The following is a 13,785-nucleotide window of genomic DNA, read 5'->3' as shown; positions in this document are numbered from 1 at the left end:
CTCTGGTATGTGTGTCTGCCCGATCCTTTACTCAAGCAGTGTGTGTTTGTGAGTCTGTGTGGGATTGTGATACTCTCCTTTTTTTTTTCATCACACAAGCTCAATTCCCACTGGAGATATAAGTGCTTACGAGCCTTTTATGATGTGCACTTCCTGCCATAAATAAGAAACTCAGGAATTCTCTGTTGAATGCTAACACACTCCATAAACACAAAGAGAGGTGTAAACTGTACACCATGCAGGCTTCGTGAAATCTGACCAGTAAACAATGCTACTGCCCAAGAATGACCATGTATTAATGGTTTACTAATAATGTTAGGTTTTTTTTTAAATTTATATATGGTAATATATTTAAAAAAAATTGATACAATATCTACAATAATTAATAAATATTTAATAGTTTAGTATCACAAATAAAAAAAAGCTTGTAATTCATTTATATTCCTTTTTTATTTATTCATCATTTTTTTATTTTTATTTATAATTTACATTTTATGTATTTATAAAACAAATATAAATGTTGAATACATAAATAGAAATACATGGAAATATTTCAAATTTAATTTTTGTGTAGAGACGCAAAACTCTATAACGATGTTGTACTTTGAAAAAAAGAGATTCCAGTCTGTTAAGTTCTGTATTTTAAAACATACAGTGTGGTGTCAATGGTTGATCTTATCTAAAGTCTCCATATAATGATACTGAAATAATAATTTAAGTACTTTTTTGGTTTCAAAACAAATGAAGCAAACCTGAAAGCACCTGTCAGGTCATACAAGACAAGCATCTTCTGCTAAAAGGTTGCGTTTCTTATTTTCTCTTTAGAAGAAACATGAAACAAAAACCTGGTTAGTGACAAAATCACCACATTACCTCCTAGGTCGCTGAAAATTCAGAGTCTGGATGGGGTGCCAGATAATGATGCTGCGGGAAGAAGATACAGTCCACACAAAATATATATTATCGGCCAGAAAAAAAGTCGCGAGCTGGATTCAATTTAGAAAATAGGTACAAACCTCTTAAAACAAAATGAATGCAGAAGCTCACAGAAACAATATGAAAGCAACGGCAAGTGCCCATTAAAAGCTAACGGCAATCGAAAAAATGTGCGGGCAGTATATGTTAGAAAAATAAGCATTATTGAAGAAATACTATATCAGGGGTTGCACAGATTAACTGTAACTAGTAAACAGAGTTAAACTCCTATGTGTTTTATGAAGATAACAATTATGCATTTGAAGCATCAATATATACAATTTAGAAAAAATATGGTTTATATTTTAAATTATAACAATGTTTTTTCTATATTATTTTCTGTAATTAAGTTTTATTTTGAACCATCAATGCAAACTCTAAGAATTTGATAATGTTCTTTACTACATAACTAAGCCGGGGAGTGTCCTACCAACAACTTAACAGCAATGAGTGAAAAACAGTGTTTTCATAGGAGGTACTGAGAGACTTTTTGAAATCACCAGGAAGACAAAACGAGAAGCCGCACCAACAAGTCTTTCAACTTCACAACAGTAACACTGGTCTAACACTGGGGGAAAGCCGGAAGAAATGTTTGTAATCATAATATTGCTGCTTTAACGAAAAAAAAAGGGACATATGTTTAAAAGAAGTTTGCTATGTTGTATATCCCATACTTTATTTCTTTAAAGGGCAACTTATGTGTTGATTTAAGTGTCTCTTAAATGTATATTTGACCTCCATTTTACTCATCAGCATGTGTCTGTTTGTACAAAACTCTGTTTTCATTGAAATATTTACAGTAGAAAGATGTAATGCAAGCATCTTCTGAAAGCATCTTCTACCCAAAGAAAACACTTGTTTTTCTGGGAATTAAATCTCGTTGACCATAACCAAACCCACTCTGCTGTGATTGGTCAATCACTGATGTTTGTCACCGCGTGTCATCTATCCTGGGAGTCACCATCTCCTAGGAACGCGCTGTATAAACAAAGCAGGGCGCAATTTAATTATGCCCTTTAAGCCAAGAAGATGGTTGAAAGTAAATAGTAAAAAGCAGATTCCTTCTTTTGTAGCCTAAGAAGGTGCAACGTCAAAGATAAGCTACTGGATATGATCGATTTCAACAATTATACAAATAATTCACATAGCAAAAAAAGGTTGTTTTGAATCCGTAATATGTTCAAACATTTTAATTGGGATTTTATTGTTAGCTGTGGAGGAAGGTGATGACATCTAGCAATGTTAATTGAACATATATTTTAAAACAAGATTATTTTATCACACACAAACTTTATTGAAATATAAATCATAATATATATTTTAAAATAAAGTATAAAAGCCAAAAAAGGAAATTGATACAGTGCTTTTAAATATTAAAGATCACTGCACATGATTTGGTCTTATTTATCTATGACCTAAACGTTTAGTTTACATATGTATTTAGCTCTGAGCACAAACTGGACTTTAAAACACCACTGCTTTGAAATGATCCTTTATTGGTCTCACCAATAAGATCAGCCTAATTTAAGGGTCAAATCTGAGTGGTAAAAAAGAATTGCACATGTTTTTTGCATTATTTTTTAGCTTGATTTGGTTGTCAAAGCTGCCACTGTTACTGTAAGTGCTTCAGAGTGAAGAAAAATAAAGAGCCAGGATCTAACCGTGTAGACTTGAGAGCAGCAGTGGAGTCAGTGGGCCCGACTGTGACTCTGTGTGTGGCCGAGCCTGTTAACCGAGCCTGTCTGGCCCAGCAGTAAAAGAACTGATGAACGCCTGCTAATTAAAGCCCGAGTCTCCATGTCATCAACTTATCTGATGAAGTGAAACGTGGAGTGCCATTGGCTGCCTTGCTCACCCGGGGGACTGGCGTTTTCATGCTTCCATGGGAACACATGCGAAACAGCAGAGGAAATAAAGAGGCCACTAATTAAAATTAATTGAAAATAATTTCATGCAAAAACATTTCATCAGGACGACTTCAAATAACCGAACTCTTCACAATGTTGGAAGCAGAGGAGCAAAATAGGACAAAGATGTGAAAAAAAAATGGAAATAGAAAACAGACAAGAAATGTATTTGGACAGAGGCAGACTTGAAGGCTGGAGTTTTTTGGTCTCCTTTCATGTCCCTCAACCGGCCTGTGTGACTGTGCCAACCCAAACAGCAGCGATGTGGAGGTCTGGCTCACCCACAGCTCCGTCTCCTCTGCCTCGTGCACATCCTACTGACGAGATAAATACAAAGCCTGACATATGTCGAGACAAAAAAAAAAAAAGTGGGGACGGCTCAGTAAAGGACCACAACTTCAAATTAGCATCCCGTCCTACAAGTTCTTACGTGTCATTCCAGCTAGCTAAAAGACCATCATTGCTATCTGGAGACGACTTCTGGACACACATAAACACAGACTTAGCTCCTCCATCACTCTCTCTCCACGGGTGAAACATTTGCCTTGGCATGCTGAGGGAAGAGAGGGTTTGATGATGCACCAAAATCAGAGCGAGATCCGGCACGGTTGACAGGAAACTAACCCAAACAGATCGAGGAGCTCTCGCCGGCGTGAGTCCCGCTTCTACCACAAGTACATGAAGGATTAATAGCAATTGCTTGGAGCTATTTACAACCTGCACACATCACACACGCAGTCCTGTTCACCACAGTCTCGTTGGCAGCACCCGGTCAAACTGCGGGATTTCTAGAGCCGTGATCCAAAGCAACCATTCGCCCTCCTCCGAGATGCTGCCCAGCACCAATCCGTCTGTTTCCACATGTGGTGCTGGCTTCAGGCTTTTTCATTTATGAGCTCATTTCCCAGCCCCGCAATAAGTTCAAGTATTTTCTTAGACAAATACTGTCAAAACATTTTAATTGAACCCCGAAAACCTACTCACAAGAAGCTGCAGGAATGTTGCAATTTGAAGGCTCAGACAATAATAACAACACTGAGGTCAGAACACATGAAGTGTGTTTGACTTGGAAACTTTGATCTAATACAACTAAGAGAAATATTTAATGAATCATACCTTAGTTTTTGTTATCTTTGGTTTCTCTCGTCATACTTATTTTAAGACTTAAAGAATAAAAAGAAGATTTTTCGGTGTATATAAATAGAGGGATTTTTTATTTTTTAATTATTTTTAATTTTTATTTATTATTATTATTTTTTATTTTTTTTTATCAATTAAGATGGTTTACAGTTCAATCAAGTGCAACATCTGATCTTTTCTTCTTCAATAATAACTGTTTTTATACACACATTTCTCTCTCCCGTAAATACTTTAACACAAATACATGCCTTAATTTCTATTTTAATATACTGTATACAATAGTTCACAAGAGTTATTCCTTTGTGTTAACCTCTAAAAGAATGCTTTTATTTTGATATAGCTTGAAAATTCTCTCCTCTCATTTCAGATATTTTTGGTTTTATTAGGTTTCATTTCTATTATACCCGGGCAAAGCCAGGTATTTTTAGTTAGTCAGTGTAATTTATTAATTAAACCATCACACCCTCAGGTGGATGTTGTTTAATTATTCCTTATTTAAGATGTAAAATAAGAGGCTTCATTTAGCTTTGGTTGATGATCAAATCTTGAGATTTTTTACATGAAATCCTTAAAATACTAACGTCTCAGTAAGGTATATTTCATCTTATAATACTGATTATTCAGATTTTGCTGGTTCTCTATGCATCCGAGTAAGACTTAAATACCTATTGGTTTGCTTTATGCATCTATATTATCATGACTAATGGAGATAAAAAAACGTTTTTAAAATCCATTTAGGAGAGAGTGTGAGAAAAAATGTATCTTTAACTATCCTTGATCGAGTTCATTTGTCATCCAGAATTCACGTGAGCCAACAATCTATCAGATGATTTTCAACACATTCTGTTTTGGACGGATTAGGCTCAAAATGGCATCAAGTGATCTGTGTCTGGACTAAGCTGAATTCTTTATGGCCTTATTCGACTAAAAAGGCCGAAAAAAGTTGTTCGCCAACTACTAACTTATTATTAGTTACAATAACGTGAAAAATACACATTTTCTTTGTTCAATTTCAAGCAAGGTTTTAAACTTATTTATGTTATTATTATTATTATTATTATTATTATTATTATTATTATTTTTAGAGCTCTGTAGCTACAATATTAAGCAAGTTACAACCTTTTAAAAGTCGCAAGTTTCTCCAATATTTACGGTCTTCCTTTACCTCTTAGCAGCTTCTGCATCATTTTTCAGAATTTGTCACAATTGGCCAAAAAATTACACTAGCACCATTGCAACTCCATGCAAGAGACAACAGGATATTTAAACTTCAATTACATGGCCTTTGGATTGTTTATTCAAAATGATTTCTGTGGTTATGTATTTTATAAAAATCAAGGGTTCATTCGCTAGTTTGAGTATATTTGTCAAATCAAGTGTTCTGAGGCAGGTTCTCAGTAATCAAGGCCAAAGTAGTGAAAGGTTTGTTGAACATCCTTTTTAATTTAGCTCTCACGGGGGAACAGCCTGCAGGATTAAATGGCTTCCTCTGGTATTCTTCTTCTGTGTATATTGTTCTTATTTTTTGTATCTGAGAGGATGAAGTTGTGTTTACCGAGCACTGACTTGCAGCTCTAGCCAAGAGCACCAGAGAGGAAAGATTTGGAAAAACATTATTCTCATGGCAATCGGGTTTCGTCCAGCGTCTGGTTTCCATTTGGGTCCCTAATTGGGCCGAATGTCACAATCAATGTTTTTTCTCTTGAAAAGAAGGGAGAGAAGCCCCGCAGACTCATGTTACTTCAGCAAATCACTTCATGGCTGCCAATAAAAAAGAAAAGAAAAAAAATCGCAGACAGTGTTGCGTGCACAGAAAAGGTGCACACTGTACCACATTCCTTAAAAAGGGGGTACAGTTTGCACACACACACTAATATAGTTTTTTTTCTTTTAGCTTAAACACACCTGGCAGAGAGTAACGGGTAATTTCCAATGAAGTGTTTATAACAGAGAGTCAGGTTTTAAACATGAGCCACAACTCTGGGTCTGCGCCCGCCAAGAGGCCCCTCTGCTCCAAACTGCACTTAGCCAAGTAGAACAGGAAGAGAGAGGGAGTGAAACAAAAAAGAAATAGAAGAATCAACAACCTATATTACTGCTTAGCATGAAACGACCCACATATTATATACGAGCTGAAGTGCGATACGTGAAATAGAACACCAGGAGTGGTATATTATTTCAGGGCGTGTGCTCTGGTTCAGAGAAGGCCAAAACTAAAAGTAGCTTTAATTGTCAACTATGTGGCAAAGGGGAGGATATGGTGTGTGTTCAAGGTTAAAGATGCTATTATTTGGTGAGGTGCAGCTGTGGGAAATGGAAAGGTAGACAATTAATTCACCAAAGTGTCGGCCCCTGATCTACTTCACCGCACGTTTGCAGTCTCAGTTCCAGCTAAGGCCACAAACAAAGACAGGTCTGTGACTTTCTTTTTCTTTCAGAAAATGAGATAATAACGCTTCATCTTCCATTGTGTCTCTCAGCAGAAGACCGGTACCAAATATCTAATGCTTGTGCAAGTCAATTCAATTTACTGTTTTTGAAAGAGTCAAATCATAACCACATTCTCTCAAGAACACTAACAATTTGACTCCAATCACAATGAGCAACAGTATTGAGGACACTAGAAGGCAGAAACCCGGAGCAGAACCAGCCTCATATGGCGGTAAATAATTGTTGTTAGCATGTTCTCTTTATTATGTTAACCATGAAACAACATTAGGTCTAAACAGGGTTGTCAAAATAGGAAAGACTTTGAACAAATGAATATGAATGTACAAAATCATATTTCACATTCAAGGTGAAAGTTACAAGGAAACCTGAGTAAAGTGTGAACTTTAAACCCTCTGCCTTTATTGGCCCACAAGTATTTTACTACCAGTTTTTACATTCACAATCATGGCTGAAGAATTTGTCAAATCATTTCAATTTCTATTATTAATAAAGGCTTTTTTCCCTTCGTTCCTATTTTTTTCTACATTTAATTAATTTGTCACGTTTTATATTACTATTATTAGGGCTTTTTAAATGCATTCATCTTTAAATTGTTATTCATAGCTTGTTTTTATTTATATACGGTTAAATTAAAATATAAAAGTACTGTATTTCAAATTCTCTAATTTCTCAAAATTGTAAAGTGCGCCTGATAACCCAGTGCACATTATAGTCTGAAAATATGGTAATGTACCATGAATTTTATTGTACTGGGTAATATTTTATTTATTAAAGATAGATTTTCTTGATTTTTTATATATTTATTATCTTATTTTACAAAGAATTTCACAAATAATGGCTACGTTTTGATACTTTTTCATTTCATTTTATTTGACGGACCCACAAGACTAATCCAGTCGGATAATGTGCCCCCCTGTTATCTGTTTGTTATATCAAAAACATTTAATAAATTCTTACCTGTAAGTCTCTGGATCAGTGGGCTGAGTTCTGTCTCTCGGATGATCACCAAGGTGAGAGCCCCGATGAGTTCCCTCTCTAGCTTCTCCAGCTCATCTTCCCGGGTGTCCTGGGCCTCGTCGGCCAGAGAGTACAGGTAGACCAGCAGGAGGATCAGCTCATCCGGGCCACACTCGTCCTCCGCAAACCTTGACCCTGACGTCGTGCTGGCCTCGTCTTTGCGGGGCTTCATCAAGGGCAGCAGCTGCCTGAGCACCACAGAGAACTCAGAGTCTCCCAAAGTCTGTGAACAAACAAAACGTGGGTTATTTAGGTGAAAAGAAACAAAATATAGTTTATGGTAATCACTGCTGAGGTTTCCTGCTTTTGAAAGATGAGGAAGATAAGTATATGCATTGAGTTACTGTGCGTGTTTAATGCACTGTCTAAATCAAATGATTACATCCTGTGGAGAGTCAAGAAGGATTATGTTTTCATCTGGACAGACAAGTGTCTGGAGGGAAATTTGCTGTTGGACGGAGCCAAGATTACTGCTGATCTCAGCACAATACTATTTCCATTGCAAAATTAATAAACATTTTTGGAGACGTTCATGAGAACTGTGCCTCAGTTCAGAGAGAAAGTATTTCACCTTGAGCGTGTTTGTGGAACGTTAGAATAGAACTGAAGATCATCACACTAAGAGCAGATTGTGTCACTGCAGAGTCTCTTCTTGATGTTGCTCATCAAAGTAGTTGATGATGTTGTGCATGAACCTGTGGTAAATCATCACATATACATTATGACTCCTTACCTTCAGCAGTGAATCATTGCTTTATTTTCTTCTTAGAGTTTGAAAAAACCCAGATCACTGTAGAAGTAAAAGTCTCTTCAATGAACTGAACAAGAAAAAGAAGCTTCAAAGAGTTGCTATCAACTTATTCACGAAAATCAATTGGACAGCAAATTCAGTTCCTTAATTAAACCCTTACTGTATCTTCCTCGCTTTTTAAGTTATCTCTGCTTTTCTTTTACTCCGTCTTCTCCTATTCTGACTAGATCACCACTGACTGTAATCTGCACTCTTGTCTTTTCTTTCTCTCTATTATCCACACCAACCGTACATCTATTTCATTTTTTTAATATTTCTTTTATCCTAACACTATGAATTTAAATCATTTTAAACATAGTTCCTGCACGTATCTGTTATTCTGTTATTTAATGCTTTTTCATCCATCCATAGAATGTTTTCAATGTACCCCAACCACCCAAGCTGGTAGAGTTAAGCAAGAGATTGGATACCAGACCACATAGAAAGAAAAAAAAAGAATTTTGCTCAATTGACTATTATCGTTTAAGAGGTATTTAAAATGGAAAACCAAAACCTCAGTATGGGACCCATTTGTTGCACATAAACCAATCCAAGGCAACTGCTTCAGCGTTATGGTGAGGTGTATTTTTCATTTTGTTTGTTTTCAGTTTTTATCTTAAGGCCATTCTGTGAAAACAATAGCTACATTAAACTGGTCTCTCGTGAAAAACTTCCAAATAAAGGTTTTTTACCATCTCTGTTCCAATTTTTCATGGACAGAATTTCCTGGCACAGCCTTAGAGAAGGTCTTTCATCTCAGATATGTGCCTTTTACCTTCAGTCCTCACTGGGTAGATTGACAACCGAAATTAAAGTGGCTGGATATAAATCAGCTCTATTCCCCAATTAGAGGACTTTAGGTATCTTGAGGTCTTGCCCATGAGTGAAGGAAAGATGTAGCACACCAATGAAAGATGGATCAGTGCAACATCATGGTGAAAAAGGAGCTGAGCTAAAAGGTCTCAATTTACTATTGAGACCTTTTAAGCAGTTAACAATTCTACATTTACTATCAATGTTCCGAATCTCATTAATGGTCGAGAAGTCTTGGTCCTGTCAAAAACTGCTTACTTGTAGGTGCAAGCAGGGATTGACTTAAAGTAACACCGGCTCCTTTCAAGAGAAAGGCTTGGGTATCTTTTTAGGAGGCCACATGGACACCTCCCATTGCTGTTCTTATGAGGCTTGAAGAACTAGCTGGGCATATGCAGGAGATGATAGGAGAGACAAGACTAGCTTGAACTTGTGTTTTTCCAGTATAGTTAGAAGAAGTTCCCAGGGAGAGATAAGCACGTCTAAGCCTCTTTGATTAGTTTGCTGGATGGATGGTTATAATATTATAGTTAATGTGTTACAGCCAGAAGAATAGAGTTCTGGACCATAGACAGGAGTTGGAAAATGGATCTACAAAGACAATTTTTTACTTTTTTATTAATACATTTGAAGGCCCACATCAGTTTACGGTGCAACTAAATGTGCCACAAAGTTTACAACAAACTTGGCTGGAAAATTTCACTCCATTATATAGAAAATTCATAAGATACAAAACTTTAAGCTTCGAATGTGAGAAAGTTGCCTCTGTGAGCAGGATGAGCAGTTCAACATGACATAGATCCGGTCATTTGCATAAGACTGGTGAGCTCATCCAACCATAAAACAAGGGTGTGGAGCTGATATGTCTGATGAAAACTGGATGAAAAATGGCTCTGAGGGAGGATGTGGAGTGCAGAGAGTGCAAGGATGAAGAGAGTAAAACTGTAGCTGGAAATATATTGTGAGCAGAAGAAAGTTTAAGATAAAAGTAGAAAGGTCAACTGTTGATCGAGGACAGTGTTTGTTTCAGATGAGGCTCAGAAGTTCTGCATGGATGGATTTCACTTTAACGAGCTGTGTCTTTGTGTTCCCCCCACCAAGACAAACAGCCGCTCTGGATTCAACAATTGGGGAGGTTTTGGATATTGTGGTGGGCCCGCAGAGGGGGGATCGTGTGTTTGACCCAGAAGAGCAGTTGATTTGGAGACTCGATACAATCATGCTCAAAAATGACAATCAAAGTCCAAGAAGTGACTCACAGTGTCTTTTGTAGTCGTGACTTTTTGTTTAACCAAAGTCGCTGAAGGAGTGTTCCCAAAACAAGGTTGAGCTCAATCACTCAGAAGATGTTTATTAACTTCTGGAACACGTCCAGCTGAACATCTTTGAAAAACTAATTTAATTGAGCGTAAACTGAGAAAGGTGACTTTCACAAAAGTTGTATCCTTCAGACGGGAAAGAAGGTCTTGTTTAAGTGGAGCTATTTCTAACACAGAACCAGCCAAATGTTCTTCCTCAGAGACTTTTCCAACTTAGTCTCTCCTCAAAGTTTTCCCCCTAAATACTGGGAATTTGAATAACGCTCACAAACTCTCCAAGTTGTACTTCATGTCACTGCCAAACAATGTTCGAGGTATTTCCCGTTCTCGTTTCAGCCTTCCAAAAAAGACAAAGCACTTCTCTCTTGATAATAACATTTTTCTATAAATGTCACTTTTACCTTTTTTTTTAGGGACCTAAGAAGGGTTCAGGTAAAAAGGATCGCTAAGAAACGGGCGTTTCCCAGACGTGTTTTAACTGCCTTCTTAGGTGAACTTTAAGATCCAGCCAAAGATGCTACTAGTTGAAAAATTGATGTTGATCAACTTGCATTTGGTGACTAAGAAGGCTAAGAGTAGGTCACCTGGATCTTACATTTACTGCCTAGTGAAATATCTTCTTTATTGACTACAGGAAACACACCCTTTCAAATCGAAGAAGATCTTACTACTTAATAAGATTTTATTATTTTTATATACCCATTATAATTTCTCTATGTATATTTAATCTTTTAATTTGATAATTTTTTTTGCATTTTAAATATCGATAAGCGTAATGACCCTTGGGCCAGTCAGTAGCTGTAGTATTCCGATACTGGATTGGGCAACTAACCAGTTGGTGGCATGAACTGGAGCGAGCAGAAAGGGGATGATAACTTCCAGATGGTTATTCGGAGCAAATAGAATTGTTTGACCATTTTCCCATTATTGAGCTATTCTAGAAAATCCCATTGAAATCCCATTCGTTTTTGAGTTATAGCTAAAGGAAAGCAGACAGATGGATAAACCTATCATCATATACACATATTTCTATGCAGAGGTTATAAACAAAGGGAAAAAGTAAAATGCGAAACCAAGAACGCAAAGTCAGGAATTTGCATAACTCTTGGAAAACAGTATGAAGAGCAGAAAAATGCATGTATTCTTTAAATACACAGCAGACAAGATTTATTCAACATCTACGGTTCTTCGAGGAAGTGTTCCCGATGTCGCTGGTGTCCTATAACACCACTGCGTACTGTATGGAAACTTAAATAAGAAAGAAACATGAACGGTTACTGGGTCCTTAGAGACATTTTACATCTCAGGTGCTGGAGGAGCGACCAAAGCAAAACTGGACTCACTCAGGCTGAGAGAGAAAAGTGTCTAAATCCTGTGCCAGCACTCAAAGAACTCAAATCCCTAGACTGGCACATTAGAGCAATGGAAAGAAAGAATACAAAACAGAGTGAAGCAGTGTGCTAGCAATTAAATATGAGAAAAGTGGTGTTTTTCACATCAAAACATTTGTTTGCTTAACCAACAAGCAGTCCAAGTACAAATGTTGGAGCGTTAGCATTGATTGAAGTAACAACAGTCTTCTGGGTTTGGGTTTATTCCTCCATGATTTGACCTGAGACGACTAAAGGACATTTACTCTGAATGCCAAACAAAGTTTGAAGCAGATTTAAGGGCAGATAACTTTTCCTTAATGGCAGAAACAGGAAGCAGACTTTCTTAAAATGCACTACAACTGCATTTAATATCTAGTCTGCTCAAATTTTGCCGTTATGCTCAGTTCAAGAAGAAGAATGACATTCATTCAATGTTCATTTTTCAGAATTAAAAAGCCCTTGCTAGAAATAAGTTGGTAATTCAAGGGGAAACTGTCGTGGAACTGAAACTAAGAACTTTAAAAGCAGGTCTTAGTTTTCGTAGCTGTATTCTTTACGCAAGTGATTGACATTTGGCAATCTTGTCAATCCTGGAAGCCAGAAATGCTCAATGTCACCCAATCACAAAGCAGGAGCCAAACTCCGCCCCTGCTCAGCAGGACCTGAACAGGAAACCAACTCCAGATGCAAAGCCTGAAGGATGGTAGGTGTTTTAGATGCAGCGCTGCATGCTAACCATATCCAGGCCTCACTTGCATCGCTCTCTGCCTGTACAATGAACCTTTTTCTGTGCCTGGCGGCAAAGGGGAGGGACCCCAGAGGAGGAGGGGGTCCTCTGGGAGCCAGAGCAGATTTTACTATAGGTCGGCTGTTCCAGTCAAACGAAGATGGGAGTCAACTTACAGACTCATTGGTATCATAGAAACCTTGGACGAAAAATAAATGGTTGAGCCACACATGTGCTGCATTTGCGAGCATGTCATCACATTCTGTAGGAACTCCGAAGAATGCCTTGGAAGGCAAAACAAAAACAAATGCATGAAGCCTCCATGGACTTAAGGGTTCGAAGGAGGTTATGCGATCGTTGTGTTTATCTGTATTTTAGCAAAACACATTTTTTCGGTACCTTTAAGGAAATGTTGAAGGTGATTACATTTTGGGGGCTGTAACTCCATCTGGATTTAGAAGGTTTTAGGTTGTGTCAGTCACTTGCTTGTGCTCCCTGACCCCCAAAAATAAACATCTTAATAAATAAAGCATACAATTTAACTAATGAAATATATCTGCAGTATATATAAAAGGCCACTTGGGTCAGCTCGGTTACCCTCTCACGTGTGCTACAGAGGTAGTCTGTAGTTCAAATACTAAGAATGTCAGAGCCTTTTAAAAGTTCTCCAAAATTCTTTTATCCATTAGAAAATTGCAGGTCTTATTACAGATCAGCTGAAAAATACGCTAGCACCCTTTTAAGTTCATGTTAAAAAAAACAATAAACTATTTTAAAATAATTTAAATGGCCGTTTCATTTAATTCTCTAATATATTTCACGGTTTTGTATTCAAAAATTTTAGTCAGGTACTTCAGATAGTTTCTATATGACCCTAGAAAAACAATTGGTTATTGATCACGTCACCAGTTAAATTTCTACTTGGGCTTCCTATACTTCAACTCTTAAATTATGGTTGTGGATTTATTGATTAGATTATGTGCTGTTTTTGTGACCTCTTGGCCTTCTCTACTTAGATTTTTAAACATTTTAATGACGGGCAACATTTTCTGGACCCCAATTTTACACTATTAGTTCAATGGTGACAATTACTTGTAATGCTTTATATCCAAGATACTTATAAGTGGCAAAATATATATGACAATTTTGCAGAATTCCACCTAAAATTAATGGAAAATAAAAATAAAAAACCTAAATAAACCAGTAAAAAGTGAAATCCTTAAATGAACTTACCCTTACACATAGTCATGGTTATTATCTACAGAGCCTTTGA

General features: G+C 37.0%; 1 protein-coding gene across 1 annotated transcript in view; it reads right to left on the bottom strand.

The window, feature by feature from the left end:
* The window catches only part of scfd2 (sec1 family domain containing 2), an 89,998-nt gene that overhangs the window by 42,421 nt on the left and 33,792 nt on the right, over nt 1–13,785 (bottom strand). The window contains exon 5 of the mRNA XM_087785258.1: nt 7,431–7,713. Coding sequence (XP_087641384.1) covers nt 7,431–7,713 — 283 coding nt within the window. The remainder of the gene's footprint in view (nt 1–7,430; nt 7,714–13,785) is intronic.

Source organism: Callionymus lyra, chromosome 2, assembly GCF_982586985.1.
Source record: "Callionymus lyra chromosome 2, fCalLyr1.hap1.1, whole genome shotgun sequence".
In the NCBI taxonomy this organism is placed as follows: Eukaryota; Metazoa; Chordata; class Actinopteri; order Syngnathiformes; family Callionymidae; genus Callionymus; species Callionymus lyra.
The sequence above is the reverse complement of the archived record's forward strand: the minus strand, read 5'-3'. Positions and strand labels throughout refer to the sequence as shown.